The following is a 22,075-nucleotide window of genomic DNA, read 5'->3' as shown; positions in this document are numbered from 1 at the left end:
GATCTCTTTTCAACTCGTCCCTCCCTAACATTTTAGTCTAGTTTTTATTGACGAAAATGTCAATAGATTTCCTCATACAGTAGCTTTTGTCATCACAACTTTGTTTTTATGTAGTTAAAGTCTAGTTTTCACCAGTGAAAATAGGTAGTCGACTAACGTTTTTCATCATAGTTTTCGTCGACGAAATTGCCTAGACCAAGCTAGAGACATTCTCTGTAAAGTTTCTCTGAGACATGCTGCTTGTGAATTAGGGCTATACAAATAAACTTGACTTGACTATTTCTTTCAAGTTGTTCACATGTAATCTACAATTGAGATGATTTAGATGGAGATGCTTACCCTGCTGGCAAGCAGAAACATGATACAGTACATGCAGGAATGCCTATGACTGTGGGTAGAAATATGATACAGTACATGATACAGTACATGCAGGAATGCCTATGACTGTGGGTAGAAATATGGCATTTGTGGAAGCAACATATGGGGATGTTTACAGAGCCACAGCTACTGGTGATGAACTGGGAGGTGCAGGTGCAGGCAAAATGGACTTCGATGTGTCCGTTCACGTACAGTTGTTGTGGGTGCAGGTTGTTACTCTAACCAGACATTTGGAGTAGCATGTCTCTTTCTACCAATTGATTTAAGAATATCGTTCCAAATCTTCAAAATGTATGTTTGTGATTGGCTGGAATAATAACTTGCACCCATATTTGTCATGACAGTGTTTTATTTGTGCCTTACCTCCGCATACAGTCCAGAGCACGGATGAAGTAATCCTTGCCGAGCTGGTGTTCATCGCGTAGGAGCGCACACTGCTCTAGGGTGACAGACATGGATGTCCGGTCTTTGGCACTTTTACAGCTGGTGAATCTGATGCCATTCAACCTTCGGCAGATCTGGAGGAACCCCGGAGACAAGAAGGTTTTATTTGGCCTTAAGTTCCTTTGTTTTGTCAAGAAAAGTTGAGGGAAAGGGAACGCCCCTGGCACCACCATTGTAATTTCCTGACAGACGTTAAGATAAGATAGCACTTTATTGATGGCCCTGGAAAATTCTTGTGTGCGTGTGTGTGTGTTGATTTTTAATGATCACAGTGACGTCATCGGCATATGCAAGGGCTGCCAACTTGAGCATGTGCCGCACACTCGTGCCAGAAATCAAGGCCATCTGAATTTATTATTTTGATTAAAGGACTTATGACTGAAATGTATGGGCGAGCTCTCCAGGGACAGCCCTGTTTCACCCCACGCTCAGATTCAGTCAAAACACCATTAACATTTACACGCACACTTGCTTTTACATATACTGTAGACCAGGGCTATTCAACGAAATTGTTCAGGGGGCCACATTGTCAGAAACCTAAGGGGCCAGGGGCCGGACCGTTCCCCGAGCTATTAATCCCATTATATGTACACTTGACATAACGCGCCACCACAATTGTCAAAACTTGCATTTCACTACATTGCAAAAGTAGCTTAATTTTAATTTAAAAGTGCTTAATTTCTGTGCAACAAAAGCTGTGTTAAAGCCCCAAAAGTAAACACATTTGAAACAAATCTAAATATCCTACAACACATGCCAGCCATTTGAAATATAATTTGGTCAATTCTGACCTCTCTTAGCTACACCACAGCATTGTAAACATTTATAGTGCATCAGGAAAGGAAAACAACTGTAAACATTCTTTCTTGTTTAGAACCTAGCAAAGTATTAAATACTGAGTAACTCATGAAAAACTATTAATATTGCATCTTTTGTGTTTAGCTACGTCTCACAGCATTGTAACATTGTACTGCAGCAAGAAAGGAAAACTACTGTAAACATTTTAACCATATTTCTTGTTTAGAACCTAGCTAGCTACAGCACACATCTCCTGAAAAACCATTTATAATGCATCTTTCTTGATTAGCTACATCACAGCGCCATCTCCTGAAAAACATTAATATTGCACCTTTCTTGTGGCTACATCACAGCATCTCCTGAAAAACATTTATAGTGGATCTGACTTGTTTGGCTCACTTTAGCTAGATCACATCTGAAAAACAACCAGTCGTGTGTAATAAGTAAATGAGGTTTAATTGTAAAAATCTAAAAGAAATCTAAAAAACTCATCGCCAGTTGAATAGCCCTGTGGTAGACACTTGACCATATGAACAAACTCATCTGGAAAGCTGTATGCTTTCACCACAGATAGTCCAGATAGACCACAGATAGTCTCTAGAAATGTAGTCAAAAGCTTTTTTCTGCTCAAGACCAATGATGTAGAACCTTCTTTCATTTTCAGGTTTATGTATTTTTTCTCTTAAAGTACTAAGATTGTCCCACATCACTCGTCCTTTGATTGCACGTTTGTTCTTTATCTATAATTTCATCTAAAATATAATTTAATCTATTCATAATTACCTTAGCTACTATTTTATAATCAGTATTCATAATGGTCAGGTGTCTATAATTATCAATATCAGCATCAATATCCTTTTTAAACAATAAAAATAAAACCCCTTGATAAAATAAGTCTCCCATAGAGCCACTGTGCAAACCTTCATTATACATTGACGTGAGCTTCGTCAATGCACAATTGATCAAATTCAGTGGGCAGGCCGTCAGGAGGGGTTCAGCTGAGTTCAGGAGGTGGTGTGGGGGGGGGGGGGGGGGGGGGGGGGTTGGGGGGGGGGGGTCCTTGGTGGAAGGGGTTTCCGGGCCTTGTTGGTGAGGCTGAATTTATTTAATTCTTTGCATTTAAATGTAAAGAAATCTTTCATCCTATATTTTAATATTTCTCATTATTTAATACTTGTTTTCTCTATAATATTCAAATAGTTGAATTTCATGTTTTAATTCCATTATAAAATCTGTCAGTTAAAGTTAAATCAGTTAAATTGACTTCTTCACAGATTTATTTTAATAATTTACCCTCTAGCCGCAATTTAAAAGCCGAGCGGCAGAACCGGTCATTCTCTTCAGTTACGTATTAAAATCACCACATAAAATAATCCTGTACCCAAACCCACAATAATTCTCTAAGTCTTTTAAATAGCCGGGTTTTCTTTCGACTACTATAATAATAATAATAATAAATAATAGCTTAGATTTATATAGCGCCTTTCAAGGAACCCAAGGCGCTTAACTACTGTACTACTGTACATGTACAGTACTACTGTACATGGAGCAGTGTAAATATGATTAATAATACAATATTCTTCACCCATGAGAAAACAATCAAGCATGAGAAGTCTGCCTGGAATAATATCTCTTCTCCTACAAATCTCAACATCGTGGGTTTTAAAGAAAATACCTAACCCATCAGCGTTATCTTCCCCTATAACACGCATTTCCCCTTCTGCCACATATTAATTACATTTTCGTTTTCAGTCTCAGTTCTTGAGTGCACAAAATGTGCACGGTGTTGTGAAGATATTTAATTTTTTCTTTTCTAAACGCACTTGACTGAATACCACGAGCATTCCAGGTGGCAACTTTAAGGACGCAAAGAGAGAGTCATTACGAAGGTGATGGTTGGTGATGGTGATAGAAGGTGGTGGATGTCTATCCGTTTATTATCATCTTGATTCGGACGCGATCATCTCTTGCTTGAAAATACCTGGAAAGGCATTTCAGTCTGTGACTCACTCATTGAGGGGGGAGGGAACTCAGAGAAGTCAGAGCTGGGGCTCTCACTAGCACTTTCATAATCTTGCTCACCAGCATCATCACTATCGGCATCACTACCACTTTCTTCCTCACCTGACAGAAAGGAAATGTCCTCAGGCGTGGATGAAGGCAAGCACCTTACCCATTAAACCACAGGACCGAGCACACCCTGAGCTGCACCTTTTTCACACCCTAATCTTAAACAATTTTTTTAATTTGCCACACGTTTTCAGGATGAAGCAGTTGCGGCGACCAATCAAATGAGTTCGGGGCTTGGTTATCCCTGCCCATACTAGGAAAAAATGATGGTCCGGGAACAATACTAACACGGTGATATCAGGACGTCAGGCAACTGCACATGTATCGGAGGAAGCATGTGCTAGTCTACAACTCTCCCCAGATCGGCAGAGGGGGTGGAGCAACGGCCGGGACAGCAGGGGGAATTGGCCATGTACAATTGTGGAGAAAAATGGGAGAAAAGAAAAACAATTACCAAAAAAAAGAAAAGAAAAAGAAAGAAAGATCAATATGTCATATTAGACTGATTTTGCAAAATGGGCTTAGCATTAACAGAACAAACGTACTGCTGTATATTTCATACTAATTATGAAATATGATTATGTGAAATAGTTACAATATATTAAATTCAGAATAAACTCCTTTTTAGCATCTGACTGAACAAGGCCACACTGACCAGCTTGGAGGCCACTCGGGCTGAGGGCAGAGGGTCTATAGGAATGCAATTGAAATAGGAGCATCCTGGTGACCTCTGACCTAGAGTAAACTCGCCATAACGAAATGACAGTCAAAAAAGGGGTTCACGGATAAACAAGATGATCTCCAGATGGCATTTTATTATCCTAAAGCAGGATGTGTTGATGGATGGGCTTAGGAGGTGTCAACCATTGGCGCCGAGTCGCAGCCCAGACATCCATACCGACCATTTGGCATTTAATGAAAAAACAAAGCCTTTTAGGGCAAAGATAGCAACTGTGACGAAAGGAATCTCTTGCGCTTCAGCTCCCCCGCAGAGGGAGGACGGTGCTTCTCAGAACAGGAGGATAATCACAGGAAAGGAAGGATCTGGAGCACACGGGTCACTGGTGAAATGGTTTCTTTTTTAATAGGCTAAGTGCACTTAGCCTATTAAAAAAGAAACCATTTCACCAGTGACCCGTGTGCTCCAGATCCTTCCTTTCCTGTGTATAGCAACTGTGACATCATTTACTAGGCGTGTAACACCGAGGGCATAAAAACTGTGTGTTCAGCCCAGAGAACTAGACTTGACCATTTTCGGCCTTTCTCGTCTCCTCAGCGTCTGCAGCGTTGTGTTCGATACCAGTATTTGCTGTTTGAGAATAAAGCTATTCTGTTTACATCAAACTGCGTGTCGGCCAGACTCTTCATTCATCTCATCAGAACCAGATCCAACAGTACCTTTGTTATGCAAGACATACTAATAATAACAATAACAGTAATAGTAATAATAATAATACATGACATAAACTGCATTAACACAGTTGAGGGAAAATTGTATTGCTTGTTGGGGATGGATGGTCAAAAATAAACTCCTGCACTCCCTGGGTTTCTTTGAAAGGCTTTGACCTCTTTGCGTCCCATTGGCTCGAGACAAGACAAGAATAGGTGTGCCAAGGTCCTGCCTCACACCTGGTTGAGGATGAAAAATGTCTATAAAAGCACTGCCCTTTAAAAGCAAAGATTGCTCACCGTTCCAGCGAGCCATAGTATCTCCACATTCTTCCTCTTCTTTGTGACTACATTCTGGCCCAGGTTTTCAAGTAATCCCTTTAAGTCAGTCTGTGTCTGAAAACATGGTAGACCTGTACAGGAAAAAATGTCAGTGACAGAGCAAGTCAGGAATGGATTGTGAGTACAACGTCACGATGTGGTGGCAGATATCAGTAAAATAGAATTTGAAAAATCCTTCTGCAGACTGCTTTAGCTACATGGATAGGTTTTGCTACAATACAACTACAATGAAATGGGCGTCATAACATTTACACAGAAACAAGTGCAGAAAGTATGTGAAAGTTAACGATCAATTATACCTGTCATTTTCTTTATTTTGTTTTTGCTGATAAATGCAGCTTTTAGCGAGAGTTCAGACAGGAAGACTCTTTTGCATGCTTAGGCCTGTAGTTTCACTTCTCATACCATCCTGCCATTCACAACTCTCACACATGCTCACTCATAATTGTCTTGCTGTCATTTGCTAGGGGCCCTCAATTAGCCTATCATCTTGCTGCTGTCTTTATGTTTCTCTCTCTCCACTTTAGTCCGTTCATGCTGCGGTCATGCGCACCCCTCCACCTCCCCGTCACTGCCCAGTCTTCGCAGAATCATCAGCCACCACCACCACCAGTGTCTGGACTCCCCCTGGGGGATTTATCTTGCTGTTGCTCAGGGCTGGTGCCCCTCAATGTTAAAATCTCCCTGTAGAGTCTGAAGCTGTGTTCACACCGAGATATTTATTTTTCTCTCTGTCGCTCGATTCAACCCTTTGGAATCGCTCTGTCGCTGTGTTTAAATCGCTCGTCAACAGGCACAAGAATTGACGGACATCTGGGGGCTATAACGTTACGCAATGTTATGATGTTTGTCCACTACGAGCCACCGTAGTTGTTTACAAGCTAAGCCTATCAGCGTGCTCCTAACGCGAGCTCTATACCGGGTAGTACAGACTTTACTTCATGTCAGCTGTCAGCCTGTCAATCAGCTGTCAATGCGGTTTGTTGCCACACAATAAACCAGCGGTTTGTTCAAAGCCAGTGTGATCCTTGGCTCACTCTCACACGGCAGCCAATCAGCGTTGAACAGTGATATCCCAACTCGCTCGAGTTGGGATATTTCATCTCGGGCGACGAGCAAATTTTCGCCCTATCGCTCTGTCTCTGTCGCTCGGACGCCCAGCGATTTTTCTCCCGGGCGAATATACGCTCAATCGCTCGTTTGCATTGACTTTGTATGTAAACTCGATTCCAGCGAAAAACTTTAATAGGTCGGTGTGAACTGTGAACGCACCTTAAGTGCCAAAGACCTTCTTGTCAAGACTTAATTTTCACTGTATCATCTGTTATAATAAACAATTATCTTTAGTTATTTCACTTGTCTCTCCTGTCTCCTGATTGAACAATATATAAATTGGTCCGATGTGGTAAACCGCACCCATATATGGCACTACATGTATATTAAAACATGTACCGGTATATTAAAAACAAATTTTAGTACTGTAATTATTTGCAAATACTATTCGACTGGGCACTCCTCATACTCTTACTCCTACTCATTTGTGGAATCCTGATGACCAACTGGATGGTTTGACTTTAATGTAACATATTTCAGTTTGTGGACTTACATTCTAGTGGCACCTTTTCACTCAGTGATTTGTAATAGGCTTCTAAAATCTCAAAATTCTTCTGGTTTATTCTTTCTTGTAGGGAGATGTCTCCAAACCTGACCGGGTGACAGAGAGAATAAGGCCAGTTATGGGAGAGTGGAACATTTAGACATCACCAAGAGAGTCAGTAAAACTTTTTTCTTTCAATATGACAATTATGCATAGCAGAAAATGGTGCATTCAGCAGAAAAACAACATACAAATAAATACAGATGGAAATATAATTATGTTTTTGCATTTAAAAACAACCCAACACATGTTCAACTTAAATTATTTACATAAAAGAGGTACAATACAATCTACAATATAGACTTATGGTTACATGTTGTACACAATACTTAGCCATGGTGGGGGAAAATGAGGACACTATTAGAACACAGAGCCTTCCTCACTAAATTATCATTGAGCTAGAAGTGCACTCGGAAAACGCAGACCTCCACCAAGGCCAATAATCCGCATTGACATGCACATTCCCCCTACGCACCCCTCGAACCCCGACTCCCTACGACCTGCCTATCCCTAGCTACGGCCCCTATTCCCTAGCTCCGCCTCCTTCCTGACCATGCCTCCCTCCACCACCCACATCACCCTAGCCACTCCCCCTACCCATTATTTAATGTAATTTATAATTATTCACTCTATCTGTGTGCGATGTCTTTGTTAGATAAGCCATTTGTGGCTACAGCGCTTTCTCTTATACTGAGCACCTGGAGACCTTACTGGCCTGGGTTCACAGGTTCCTGTACAGAGTGGTTGTCCATTAGTGTGGCATTGTGGCTGATCTTGAAATTGAACTAAGAGCCTCTGCAGTACCTCTCTGCTATCGTTTGCTGTTCGTTGATGCCCACGTTAAACAGCACCGGGAATATTCGTAAAGGCTTGCCCTCCTTAATCTCTTCTGGCAAAGTCTGGAACGCAAGCCGTGGTATTGGCACTTCGACAGTGAAGTGGTCTCTGAATGGAAGGAAGTAAGGAGAAAGACAAAAGGAAGGGGAAAGTTGGGAGAAACATTAACAGGAAGGTGATATGCTTCATTGCTGTCTAATTTGATGGTTAGCTGGTTTGGAATGTTGTGCGGAATGACACCTCAGACAGGCCAGCGGAAGCTGCGATAAGAGTGAATAATTGTTGTATGTGCGGTATGAGAGAATGTAAGTGTGTGTGAGATAGATAGCTGGATAGATAGACAGATAGGGAGAGAGAAGGGAGAAGTGTGTGTACAATACAGTATGTAGGCTATATCTATGTGTTTACTTATGTGTATGTCCATACTGCATGCAGATTCACACACACACACACACACACACACACACACACACACACACACACACACACACACACACACACACACACACAAATCAGAAGATCACTGGCCAGTGAGGAGACGAAATGCACTGGTATAAAGATGTTCTACTTTGAGACTGTGTTGCTCCAGTCTTGCACTCCGCTTGACGCATCAGTAGGCGCTTTTCACAGCAACCAATTTGAGGTGGTACAGCTGGAAGTAAAGCAGGTGTAACCAGTGACATTATTGAGGGCCCTGGCACTGGAACAACTAAATGGAATGGAACCATCATTAATGCTATTGGTTACACCTGCTTTACCACCTCAAAACGGGTGCTGTGAAAAGGGTCTATACACCTACTACCCTTCCCGCCCTGTCTCATTATTCATTTAAGAACCCAAGATTCCTTTCAGATCCAAAAGAGTGAGTGAAACCAACATCATAGTACTGTGGAAGCACAAAATATTTGAACAAAATATTTAATACATCAAATTCGTCCAACCTCCAGTTGGTTGATGCTCGTTTGACTTCTTGTACTGCCTGTTGTATGAGCACACACTGCACTTCATTTCCCTTGGGGCCTAAAACACTGCACTGCATACTGTACCTTAATTGGACACTAGACAAAAACAAACAGAGATGGTTGCCCCTGAGTACCTAATACATCATACTGTACACACCTGTCAGAGTCAGGGTACATTTACGCCCTACAACCTGTCAAGTCACTTCCCGTTCGTAGTGACAACTCTGAAGGGCCGTAGGGAGGAGAGGAGGGCTTCCAAGTAACAGCTGTTTGGAATGACCTATTCGTAATTTTTAAGGGTGGCCCGTCGCATGTGTCAACAAGGCAGATGGTCATCTCAGTGTTGTCAACAGGATAAACTGTTCTGAAACTAAGCAGCCACTTCTTTGGATTATGCCATTACATAAGGAGACTATTTTTTTGATTAAAGCACAAAAACATCTTTAAACACAGGAGAAAGGGATGATGTCTCACCGTCGGCCACAGACTAAGGGCTGGAGGTCGGTGAGTTCGTCTGTTTTGGCCTCTGTGATCTTGAACATAACTCTGTGCAGGTCTGAGATTCCAACCTCCATGTCCTCCAGCATGCCAATCTCTTCACCTTAAACAGCACAACACAGCAAGGTCATAGTCATTTCATTCTTGTTCATCACGCAGTCGCAGTGATGCAGATCTACAGTACAGGGTGTTGTTAGCTGGATGATGAATGCAATTGAGCCGTTTTCCCACATGCGCTTTGTACCGCTAAATGACCGGAACGTGGTCTAATGCCTGCATGTGGGAAAGTCGTTTTCCGGTATAAGCGCGACCCCGTCGTCGCCGACATTTCACCAGTTTCGAGCCAGTCAGAAGAGCGGTATGCTCTTAAGGGAGACCAAGTGGGAAACGGGTCCAGTCATTTTCCGCGACAGCGGTCCTTCTCTCATGGGCGAGGTGTAGCCTACACACGTTGCTTAATGTTCCAGCGGGCATAATCTAATCATTCGCGCACATTAAAGCAAACTGGCGAAATGATCTTGTGATAATAAGAGCGGTAGCCTATGTCAGCTTCATGTGTGGGCGTGCTGATTTCCGAAGGCAAGGCAAGCCCGGACACATCAAATGAAGCCAGTCTGTAAAAAGTGCTTCAACGCGACGCAGGTGAACGGATAAACATCGAACCAGCAACTATTTATCTCAGACACGGATCCCAACTTCTTCAAAGTGCATCATCTAATCATTCGCGCACATCAAAGCAAACTACTTCCACATTTCGCTTCGTGCATTTGCTTTCTCTACATGCATACAAGCGCCCCCCTCCCCCCGCCCCCCAACATACAGGCAATTTCGCTGATAGATTCCCACATGCGCGAGCCGAAGTGTGAAGGGAAATGTCCGATATTGACTTACAAGTAATTTTCCGGTACGCATGTGGGAAAACAGCTTTGGGGAACTAAGCAGGTCTTATGTTGCAGTCATGTCATTTTCATAGAGCGTGGAGCACAAAAAGGCAATATTCCACGTAGTGTTAACATGGGTGTTACAAAATATCCCCGTGGTGTCTGTATGTGAGTCCTAGGTAAAAAGGGCGTTCCTGGTAGGCTAGGACTGTTGCAGTTGTTGAAAAGATACCAGGTTCCCCTCCAATATATAGGTCACCGATAGTGGCTATGCCTTTGTCTTTCCAGCTGGGAAAGGTGGAATCATCTAAACCGGGAGGAAAGGCATGGTTTTTGCAGATAGGACTATCCTTGTAGACTTTGGGCAGGTTGGGAAAGGATGATGGAATGTTAACCTTGGCAAGGTTGTTGAAAAGAGCAGGGATGTGCCTGTTCGATCTGAAGCCAGGAGGCTGCAGACATTACAGCGGGGTCAGCTGATAGGCTTTTGCGCCAGAGGGACAAAACTCTCAAGTTTGCAGCCCAATAGTAGTATTGAAATTGAGAGAGGCCGAAACCTCCTTGTAGCCTATCCTTGCATTTTTCTTTATATCCTGGCCGCTTTAATATTGTTCCAAATAAATGCTGATATTCTTAAAATAATATAATGGTATGTAGAGGGGTAGGCATTGAAACATGTATAGAGATCTAGGGATAATATAATGGTATGTAGAGGGGTAGGCATTGAAACATGTATAGAGATCTAGGGATAATATAATGGTATGTAGAGGGGTAGGCATTGAAACATGTATAGAGATCTAGGGATAATATAATGGTATGTAGAGGGGTAGGCATTGAAACATGTATAGAGATCTAGGGATAATATAATGGTATGTAGAGGGGTAGGCATTGAAACATGTATAGAGATCTAGGGATAATATAATGGTATGTAGAGGGGTAGGCATTGAAACATGTATAGAGATCTAGGGATAATATAATGGTATGTAGAGGGGTAGGCATTGAAACATGTATAGAGATCTAGGGATAATATAATGGTATGTAGAGGGGTAGGCATTGAAACATGTATAGAGATCTAGGGATAATATAATGGTATGTAGAGGGGTAGGCATTGAAACATGTATAGAGATCTAGGGATAATATAATGGTATGTAGAGGGGTAGGCATTGAAACATGTATAGAGATCTAGGGAGTGTAACCATTTTGATGGCATTAATGCGGCCAACTAGAGAGATTGGTAATGTATTCCAGAATTCAATATTGTGACGTAACTGTTGGATCTTACTTTCCCAGTTGGATTTCAAGAGATCACCATATTTTTGTGTGGCAATATCACCTAGGCTCTTGATTTGATTAGTCACAATCTTAAATGGAGTAGTGTGTAGGAACCATAGACTGTAGGAACTCTAGATCCACCTCATCCAATATTGGGAGCTATTCTGAAAACCGACATTTAACACGTTTGTGAACAAATTCACAAACAAATCCCACTTTTAATACAATAAAGCAGTTGGTTGGTCGTCATTTTGTATTTCTATTCTTGGTTTACACTCAAATTTGTATTAAAAAATGAAAGTAGATCAGGTTTTCCAAACAGGAACCGTCTCTCCTATCTGCCCGCTATTCCCTCATCTATCAATAAAAATTCTATTTGGCGAAAGTGTGCTCAAACACATTCAACCAGCACTCAATTGAAAATGGCAGTAGAAGGATCTGTTGTTGAATATGTTCACAAATATGTTAATCATAAGTTTTCAAGAATTTTCGCAGCCTCATTCAAATGAATGGGAAGTAAAAATCTGAAACTCGTCCAGCTGCATCTGATCTGGGTGATATATTCTGGTTTTCAGGGTGGTTAAGTGCCAAATAAATCCCATGTTAAAACCAAGTGGAATTCATAGTATTCCTATGATGTCACATGCATTTCCTACCAATATGACGCTTTACAATACACACAGCTCATTGGCTGTGTTGATTGTAATCAACTGTGCATTTATTACAATCACCTGTTTTCCTACCAAGACGGCCATGTGGTGATCAGAATACTAGGAATATTGCCTTAAAGGGATAGTTCACATTTTTTTAAAGTCAAGCCCAATTTGCTACAGTACTCGCCAATGATGATGTTGATTGGTAGAGTTCTTTCTCAGCACAATCCATGCTGTTCCTCATAGTAGCTCTGAAAAGTTAACAAATGCAAGGTCAATGGGGTCACACTCCAGTACTTACAAGCTGACTGAAGTTCACTGATATTTACTTTGTGTGCACTGTGGATGTGTGTGTGTGTGTGTGTGTGGATGTGTGTGTGTGTGTGTGTGTGTGTGTGTGTGTGTGTGTGTGTGTGTGTGTGTGGATGTGTGTGTGTGTGTGTGTGTGTGTGTGTGTGTGTGTGTGTGTATGTGTGTGTGTGTGTGTGGGGATGTGTGTGTGTGTGTGTGTGTGTGTGTGTGTGTGTGTGTGTGTGTGTGTGTGTGTGTGTGTGTGTGTGTGTGTGTGTGTGTGTGTGTGGGGATGTGTGTGTGTGTGTGTGTGTGTGTGTGTGTGTGTGTGTGTGTGTGTGTGTGTGTGTGTGTCTGTGTGTGTGTGTGTGTGTGTGTGTGTGTGTGTGTGTACTGTGGATGACATTTCAGTGAGCCTCAGTCAGCTTGTACAGACAGGAGTGGGACCCCGTTTACCTTCTATTCGTTTTTGCCCAACTTTCCAGAGCTGCTATAAGGAACAGCATGGATTGTGCTGAGAAAGAACTCTACCAATCAACATCATCATTAGTAAGTAGCAGACTTTAAAAAATGTCAACTATCCCTTTAAGGCATTAACTTGGCTCATTTACTGGTACCTTAATACGTAGATACATTTTCATAAATGGTTATCAGAGCCTGGTTATGGTCATCTCCACTGGCTATCTCTAAACTGGCTGCTGACTGCTTTTAAATGTTTGTTTTGCTGACAAATCCATCGAACAAGTGCAGTCGAGACAATAGACTCATGGGTGTTGATCTTTTAAAATAGTCATCCTGTCAGGTCAGTCTGGCTCATTTTCACCAGCAGCAGCATGTTATAAAAGGTACAATGACTGTAATAAATGCATCATCTTAAGTCATAAACAGAGACTCAATCTTTTGAGCGTGACAGCCATTTCAACCAACCAAACAAACATATGAAAGAGGGGGAAAAGGAAGACAAAGGTGAATCAAATAAAGTATCTGACTTCCGTGGAGGCTGCCAGATCTGATTTGACACAGACTATTTTACTCACTGTAGGTGCTGAGCAGGCTCTCAAACTGGGCCACCAGGCCAACCAGGTGCAGCTGCTTTAAGAAGCCTTTGTCCTCCATTCCTGCATACAGCCTCATGGCGAAACCACACGCTAGGGCTGCCAGCTGCACGCACGCACGCACGCACGCACGCACACACACACACACACACACACACACACACACACACACACACACACACACACACACACACACACACACACACACACACAGAAAGGGATAGGTTGAACACCACTCACGTTTCATCTGCTCTTGGCACAAACAACTAAGCAGCCGCAAGCACTATACATGTACATGACAAACAGGAAACCCATTTGAAACCAAAAGAGCAGAGACTGGATCTAAATTAATTCACCTGAAATACAAGTGTCAGGAGTTCAAACAGCACTGAAGCTGCATCTACTGTACACCACAACAAATCTCTGATCATGAGAGATGTAGTAAAAATCTAGTAGAAATGTAATGCAGTCCTTGAACAGTCTTTTGGGGGCTTTTTGTTACCTTTTGTTGTATGCTGTAGGAAGCAAAGCTTTTCCATTTTCAGCTCAAGTACAAGATATACCCACAACAAACTATTTCACTTGAAATGGATGGAAACTTTCTGCCTATACCTTGTTTTTGGCTATTATTGATTGCAGCTTGTACAGGAGATGGTATAGTGCAGCAATACAACACTGCTGTGAAAACCACCATATTGGACATCATTCTATTAATTGTAGCTGTAAGTGGTTGGGGCGGTTTTCATCAGACATCTCATCTCTTTTCATAGCAAATACAATACTTCAAGGAATATCTTGATATTTATAGTTTTCGTCGATTCGCCTGATTATTTTGCTTCCAGAGAACTCTGGAACATCCTTAATATTCTTTAAAAAAGGAATAAAAACAAATGCTACTTATTCCTTGTAAGAATCTTAGCGGATGAAGACTGTGATTCACAAGTCACTTTGGACAAAAGCGTCTGCTAAATGACATAATGTAATGTAATAAGTTTCAACATCTTTTAGCTTTTTCAGTTACGCTAAAAATGATTTTATTAGCATTGAAGCAATGAGAAATGTTTGTATGTTTTGCTTCAAGCTATTGCGCTAGTTCGGACCTTGTAGTACCAGCTGCTTTCAAAGAAAGCTAATAATACTGTACTAACAAACTGGAGAACAAAGAGGGAATAGACGCACTTCAGCTGACGAACCTTGCAAAACCGGTGCCTCTAAGAAAAGGGACTGAATGATCAAAAATAAAAGATGAATTCTGGAGCGCACGGTCGATTTAGCAATTTAATGTGCAAACAGTCTGACATGTCGACAAACGTCAGTCAACACAGAACGTTTTTGACCACAAAGTGTTCTTTTAACTTTCATTTACCAAGTGAAATATTTAGGATATATGATTGATTTGGTGACCACACAATAGAAGCATTGTACATATATTTAGGATATGTGAGTGGTTTGGTGACAACACAATAGAAACATTGCATGTATCTCAGAAATGGAGCCTCAGACCTCCTTCTCTCATTAGCTTTAACAATTAATAAAATAAATAACTTCAGTAAATATAACTATGGTGAGTTGTTAATCTTCCAGTGGCGCCACCTACTGCCTGGCTGAAGACCACGTCTCTCCTCTGCTGCAGGAGCAGGCCCTGTGGGATGCTGCAGGCTGCCTCCTGTAGAAGCACAAAGCTCATGGCCCTCTTAGCTCTCTCCACCACCTCCATCACACACTCCTTTAGCCTGGCCACCAGGGGGCACAGCTGCTCCCTCCACTCACCTGGGGAGAGAGACGGAGAGTTATGACATAGATATTCTATTACTATAGATGATTCACCGCAGGCTCCGCCGATTCTAACAAATGGTAGCAGCAAGTCTCCCAAATGGTCACGTGGTCACCTCTCCTCTGAAGTGTTGTGAGAGGACTGTGCCTGGTGACGCGGGGTTAGTGCTGACCTATCAAGCTAACTTGAAATAGAGATTGTGAGTTCCCAAACTCCACACAAACCACACATATAAACACAAAGCTGCCCCTTGTTAGCTCAATACAGTTGAAACTAATAATTTTTCTAGCCACAGATTTAGCTACTACATCAACGAATTTCACATGTAGATTTAGCTAATCGTTCCCTGCTAACATATGAGTTCCTGTTGTCAAATGTCACGAGAGTGTGTTGCAGAGATAGAGACAGGTCTTGAACAAGTTTAATTTTCTCCTGATCTGGCTGAAAAATGCCATTTTTGTGTATTTTTTTATTGTGTATTTGAATATTCAGAAGCTATATGGCTTCGGAGAATGGGCCGAATATTTACTTTAATGAATATGGGGGCGAAGGGAATAGGCAATAGACTCAGACCTGCCAAAAATCTCTTAGTGGCCGTGTCCGTGGAAAACCACAGCACTCACGTGCCAAAATGACGGGAAATGAGTTGAAATTGGTTCGTCTTGCTTGAAATCCCATCGTCTTTGGTTATGACAATGATCAAGTTTGTTGTGACTGTAGACTATGACAAGCATGTGAGTTCAGTTTCTACAACAACAGTTGATCTACTCTGAATAAACTGGTTTAACAGAGTGTTCTCATCCTCCAGCTATAGTTTCCTGGAAGGTGAAGAGGAATGATAGATGATAAAATCCAACCCAAATTACCAGTTGTTTAATAAACAGTGATGTTTATTAAACGACTACCGTACATCGCATTAACAAAGTCTGTCCACAGACAGACAGACAGACAGACAGACAGACAGACAGACGAACACCTGGCAATGTACTCAAAACTGCTTCTGTTCTCCAGGACCACATTTTGCAATGATGACATGCCCTGGTTAGCATATGGCTGGCTGTTTCTTTAACCTGGTTAGCATATGGCTGGCTGTTTCTTTAACCTGGTTAGCATATGGCTGGCTGTTTCTTTAACCTGGTTAGTATGGCTGGCTGTTTCTTTAACCTGGTTAGTATGGCTGGCTGTTTATTTAACCTGGTTAGCATATGGCTGGCTGTTTCTTTAACCTGGTTAGCATATGGCTGGCTGTTTCTTTAACCTGGTTAGCATATGGCTGGCTGTTTCTTTAACCTGGTTAGCATATGGCTGGCTGTTTATTTAACCTGGTTAGCATATGGCTGGCTGTTTCTTTAACCTGGTTAGCATATGGCTGGCTGTTTCTTTAACCTGGTTAGCATATGGCTGGCTGTTTCTTTAACCTGGTTAGCATATGGCTGACTGTTTCTTTGTGGCTTTGCCTTTGTTCAGCACAGTAAAGAATGGTCATGGTAAATGACTACTAGACAATACAATATCGCACCACAGAGTTGGCTACTGTTCATCTGCGTGTCTAGCCCCAATCAAAGGTTACTCATCTGCACCAGCTGTTTGTGTGTTTTGTTTTGATTACTTTGCCAGGTCTCTGTCTGTCTGCCTGCCTGCCTGCATGCCTGTCTGTCTGTCTGTCTGTCTGTATGTCTGCCTTCCTGTCTGTCTGTCTGTCTGTCTGCCTGTCTGTCTGTCTGTCTGTCTGCCTTCCTGTCTGTCTGTCTGTCTGTCTGTCTGTCTGCCTGTCTGCCTTCCTGTTTGTCTGTCTGCCTTCCTGTCTGTCTGTCTGTCTGCCTGCCTGCCTGTCTGTCTGTCTGTCTGTCTGCCTTCCTGTCTGTCTGTCTGTCTGTCTGTCTGCTTGCTTGTCTGTCTGCCTACCTGTCTGTCTGTCTGTCTGTCTGTCTGTCTGTCTGCCTGCCTGTCTGTCTGTCTGTCTGTCTGTCTGTCTGTCTGTCTGTCTGCCTGCCTGCCTGTCTGTTTGTCTGTCTGTCTGTCTGTCTGCCTTCCTGTCTGTCTGTCTGTCTGTCTGCCTTCCTGTCTGTCTGCCTGCCTGCCTGTCTGTCTGTCTGTCTGTCTGCCTTCCTGTCTGTCTGTCTGCCTTCCTGTCTGTCCCACTTTACGCCCTGGCCCACATTCATTTTAAGGTGCGGGTGTCATGGCTGGTGTGATCCCATTGCAAGATGGTCTAGTATTTAAAGTACTTTTGTTTGCTCAAGAGCCAAATCTTATATTTACTCTGCCAAAATGCCCAGTAGATACCTAATAAGTCTCAATGCTTTATAATTATTCCAAATATATTAAATGAAATGAACATAATCACATCACACACAATTCCTCAAATAATCTTTTCACTAGCCAACAGGGGGCAGTGTTGCCTAGATTATATATCCAAAAAGAGTTTTCCCACTGTGCATTCTGTTCAGTTTCATCACACTGAAAAGTTTGTGGGGGAAGTGGGGGTAGCGCGCATGCATGAACTCACGCACACAAACAGTCACACACACAGTCACACACACACACACACACACACACACACACACGCACGCACACACAGTCACACACACACACACACACACACAGTCACACACACACACACACACACACGCACGCGCGCAGTTGGATACGCTAAAACAATAATGTATAGCACATCATGCTTGCCCTTGCCTTGTCAGAGAAATCATGTCTTATCTCATTCTGCAAATACTGCCTCTGCGCAGAGAAGAAGGGAGGAAACAGAACTCCAACTGTCATCTCCTCGCCAGCCCACCTGTCCAAACCCCACAATGCCTTGTCATCAAAAGACTTGGCTTCACCAGTCTCAGCTAAGAGATAAACCTGCTCTCATTATTCCATCCATGTTTTTATTGAGACAAGCTGATGACCACTTGCTCTGTGCCTGTTCAGCATCTTCATAAAGGTGCTGGGGAGGGGGTGGGGGGGGGCAGCTTATCTCTCAGAGTGTTTGTACACCGGGCGTATGCCCTTGCCCCTACCTGCCAGCTGACAAGTACACACACACACACACACACACACCATACATACACACAGAATGATACAAGTGCATGTACACACACACACACACACACACACACACACACACACACACACACACACACACACACACACACACACACACACTTTCAGAAAATGTGTGCCTCTGTTGGTGGCCTGGTGGGACTGCAGCGGCTGCACCGTGTGCCAGTTGGCAGCTGTAACGGGCTGGGCACAAGCTTGAGGCTGGGTTTCATTGGACGTAAGGGAACATCGGGCAGCCTGCGGTCAACAGTGAAAGGCTCTGCATATCAAATATAGCTTTCTTCAACTTCACTCACAACAATTTCACTTTCTTTTTTGCTATTGTTTAAATGACAGAGTATCACTACTTTCATTGGAGGCAACATACAGTGTACTGAAAAATACGGTTCGGTGGAGTTTTTCCTCAGAGTGAAAATTATTTGGTTTAGTTTGAATAATAAATAAAAAATACTAATACAATCAAGCTTTGATCAACTTGCTGTTGTATACTGTATGTAATGGGAAGACTGGTAGTACAATGACTTTCAGAATCAGCTAAGCACAGAGGCTGCCGTTCGTGGCGCCATCTTGGACCTCAGCAGAGATTGTACTTCCTAGGCCAGCTCAGGAAGTACAAATTGCCTGAAACTACACTGCCATCATCCAGTCTGTCCTCTGCAACTCCATCTCTGTCTGGTATGGGTCTGCTACCGAACAGGACAGGCACAGACTACAACGGACAGTCAGGACCACAGAGAAAATCATCAGTGCCAAACTGCCCTCCATCCAAGACTGGTCCTCCTCCAGAGTCAAGAAAAGGGCAGGAAAGATCATCACTGACCCATCTCACCCTGGACATGATCTGTTTGAACTTCTCCCCTCCGGCAGGCGCTACAGAGCACTGTACGCCCAAACCACCAGACACAGGCCATCACTCTGATTAACACTTACGGAAACCACATCACATGATGTGGTCTACGTTTTCTGGGAAATAGCTGTGCAATACCTGACTCAAAGCCTCGTTCACATTGAACGGCATATAACCGTGCAATATCTAGAAACATATCTGTATAAGCCTCTGTTTACAATCCTGTGTGGTTTATTTTTTTACATTTACTGTACATGTACATTCTTTCATATATACGTATTTAAAATAAACACTTTACACTACACTTATTGTATATATACCAATTCCATTGCGTCAGGGGTCAATGTAATCCAGATACATTGTGTCAGGGGTCAATGTAATCCAGATACATTGTGTCAGGGGTAACTCTAATCCAGATACATTGTGTCAGGGGTCAATGTAATCCAGATACATTGTGTCAGGGGTCAATGTAATCCAGATACATTGTGTCAGGGGTAACTCTAATCCAGATACATTGTGTCAGGGGTCAATGTAATCCAGATACATTGTGTCAGGGGTCAATGTAATCCAGATACATTGTGTCAGGGGTCAATGTAATCCAGATACATTGTGTCAGGGGTAACTCTAATCCAGATACATTGTGTCAGGGGTCAATGTAATCCAGATACATTGTGTCAGGGGTCAATGTAATCCAGATACATTGTGTCAAGGGTCAATGTAATCCAGATACATTGTGTCAAGGGTCAATGTAATCCAGATACATTGTGTCAGGGGTCAATGTAATCCAGATACATTGTGTCAAGGGTCAATGTAATCCAGATACATTGTGTCAAGGGTCAATGTAATCCAGATACATTGTGTCAGGGGTCAATGTAATCCAGATACATTGTGTCAAGGGTCAATGTAATCCAGATACATTGTGTCAGGGTTAACTGTAATCCAGATACATTGTGTCAGGGGTCAATGTAATCCAGATACATTGTGTCAGGGGTAACTCTAATCCAGATACATTGTGTCAGGGGTCAATGTAATCCAGATACATTGTGTCAGGGGTCAATGTAATCCAGATACATTGTGTCAGGGGTAACTCTAATCCAGATACATTGTGTCAGGGGTCAATGTAATCCAGATACATTGTGTCAAGGGTCAATGTAATCCAGATACATTGTGTCAAGGGTCAATGTAATCCAGATACATTGTGTCAGGGGTCAATGTAATCCAGATACATTGTGTCAGAGGTCAATGTAAACCAGATACATTGTGTCAGGGGTCAATGTAATCCAGATACATTGTGTCAGAGGTCAATGTAATCCAGATACATCTGATGACGGCACAATCTGGATAAGATGCATATTAATGCCAGGTGTTAAGGGGGCTGCGGTAAATTGATGTTAAGAGCTTACTTGCTAAAAGTCAGTGTATGCAAGTTGTATTACTGCATTATTGGTCATTGAAGTACAACCTTTATATTCTTGTGTTACAATAAGGACACGAATCAAACCAGTGGCTTGTAAACTCCACAACAGCATAAATATTTTACCAAGCAATTTTATAATAGAGTAGGGCATGCAGTGACAGTTGGTTCCCTGCCAACATTGCTTGTGTGCAGACAAACACAGACCTACAGCCAAAATGTAGCAGCAATCAACTCGTGGCAAGTACCCACCCCGACTGCAACGGCTATGCTTTACATCAGAGGAAAGATGAAGATGAAGTGAAGCAACGGGATTAAAGAAAAAAACTAAAAACAAGGCTTTCATTCTTTTACCAGGGTTGTGGGAGGTGATGACATCAGATAGCTGCTGCTCAGGGATTGGCTCCTGCTTGCTGTTGTCTTCCTCCTGAAGTTTATCCACCATGGCGATGACACAGTTGAGGCTTTTGGCGACGCTGGCCCACGCCCTGTCCTAAAAGAGCCGTGCACACAATCAACCGATTTAATCAGCAGATCAGCCCGCTGATGACATCTCTCCGTGTCTCTTTGAGATAGGAAGATGGAGAGAAAAGCAAACGTGAAAGAAAGAGCGCGAGAGAGAAACTACTGAACGGTTATATCCAAAAAGACTGGAGGAAATAGCAGCGTGGTTATTCTGAGACTCGCAAAACATCCTCATTGATTATGAGCTCTCTCTTTCTTTCCCAAGCGCCAACCGTTGTCCACTAAATAGATGCATTCACTTGTGTGTGTGTGTGTGTGCGCGCGCGCGCGCGCGCGTGTGACTATGCAAGTGTGTATGTGTGTACTGTATGTGTTAGAGTGGAGTTTGGTCTTTGTTGCTTCTGAAGTGAGGTTTGAACATTTCATAACGGAGAAAAATCTTTTTTGAGAGATAATTAGCCATCGGTGTGTGGCACTCCTGATAAACTCCTGCTGTTAGTGTGGCAGATGCTGCCCTCCCCTGTCCTCACGCACGCACACACACACACACACACACACACACACACACACACACACACACACACACAAACAAACACATGTGCACTTCAATGAAGAGAAGCGAAGCAATGGCTAGCTAACAGATGCTCATTATTTTTAGATAGTCTCAGTTTCTTCTGCTAGCGTACCATACACCGATCATCCACAGTCAATTTGTTACCATGAATTGTTTAAAATCCCTGTAGACAAACGAGATCTAATTATTTTCTCAATAGAACGGTGAAGAAAAAGAGTAGGGCAGGTGCATAGAGGAGTGTGAAGTATGCATTTAAATAAGTTTTGTGTGAACTATTAATTATTAATTAATTATTATTTGCCATGGTTCTTTTCTTCTTCTGTTGATCAAGTTTGTTTTTCCCTGGACCCACCCCCCCCCCTTTTCTCTCCATTTCCCCCTGCTGTCCCGGTCATTGCTCCACCCCCTCTG

General features: G+C 42.6%; 1 protein-coding gene across 4 annotated transcripts in view; it reads right to left on the bottom strand.

The window, feature by feature from the left end:
• The window catches only part of inpp4b (inositol polyphosphate-4-phosphatase type II B), a 175,035-nt gene that overhangs the window by 7,460 nt on the left and 145,500 nt on the right, over positions 1-22,075 (bottom strand). For all 4 annotated transcript variants that reach the window (XM_083655610.1, XM_083655613.1, XM_083655611.1 and 1 more), the window contains 8 exons: positions 20,980-21,118; positions 15,125-15,297; positions 13,510-13,633; positions 9,352-9,478; positions 7,883-8,023; positions 7,028-7,125; positions 5,380-5,492; positions 742-896 (listed from right to left, as the gene is read on the bottom strand). In XM_083655610.1, the coding sequence (XP_083511736.1) occupies positions 742-896; positions 5,380-5,492; positions 7,028-7,125; positions 7,883-8,023; positions 9,352-9,478; positions 13,510-13,633; positions 15,125-15,297; positions 20,980-21,118 (1,070 nt within the window). The remainder of the gene's footprint in view (positions 1-741; positions 897-5,379; positions 5,493-7,027; positions 7,126-7,882; positions 8,024-9,351; positions 9,479-13,509; positions 13,634-15,124; positions 15,298-20,979; positions 21,119-22,075) is intronic.

The sequence above is a fragment of the Poromitra crassiceps genome, assembly GCF_964638095.1.
Source record: "Poromitra crassiceps genome assembly, chromosome: 19".
NCBI lineage: Eukaryota > Metazoa > Chordata > Actinopteri > Beryciformes > Melamphaidae > Poromitra > Poromitra crassiceps.
The sequence above is the reverse complement of the archived record's forward strand: the minus strand, read 5'-3'. Positions and strand labels throughout refer to the sequence as shown.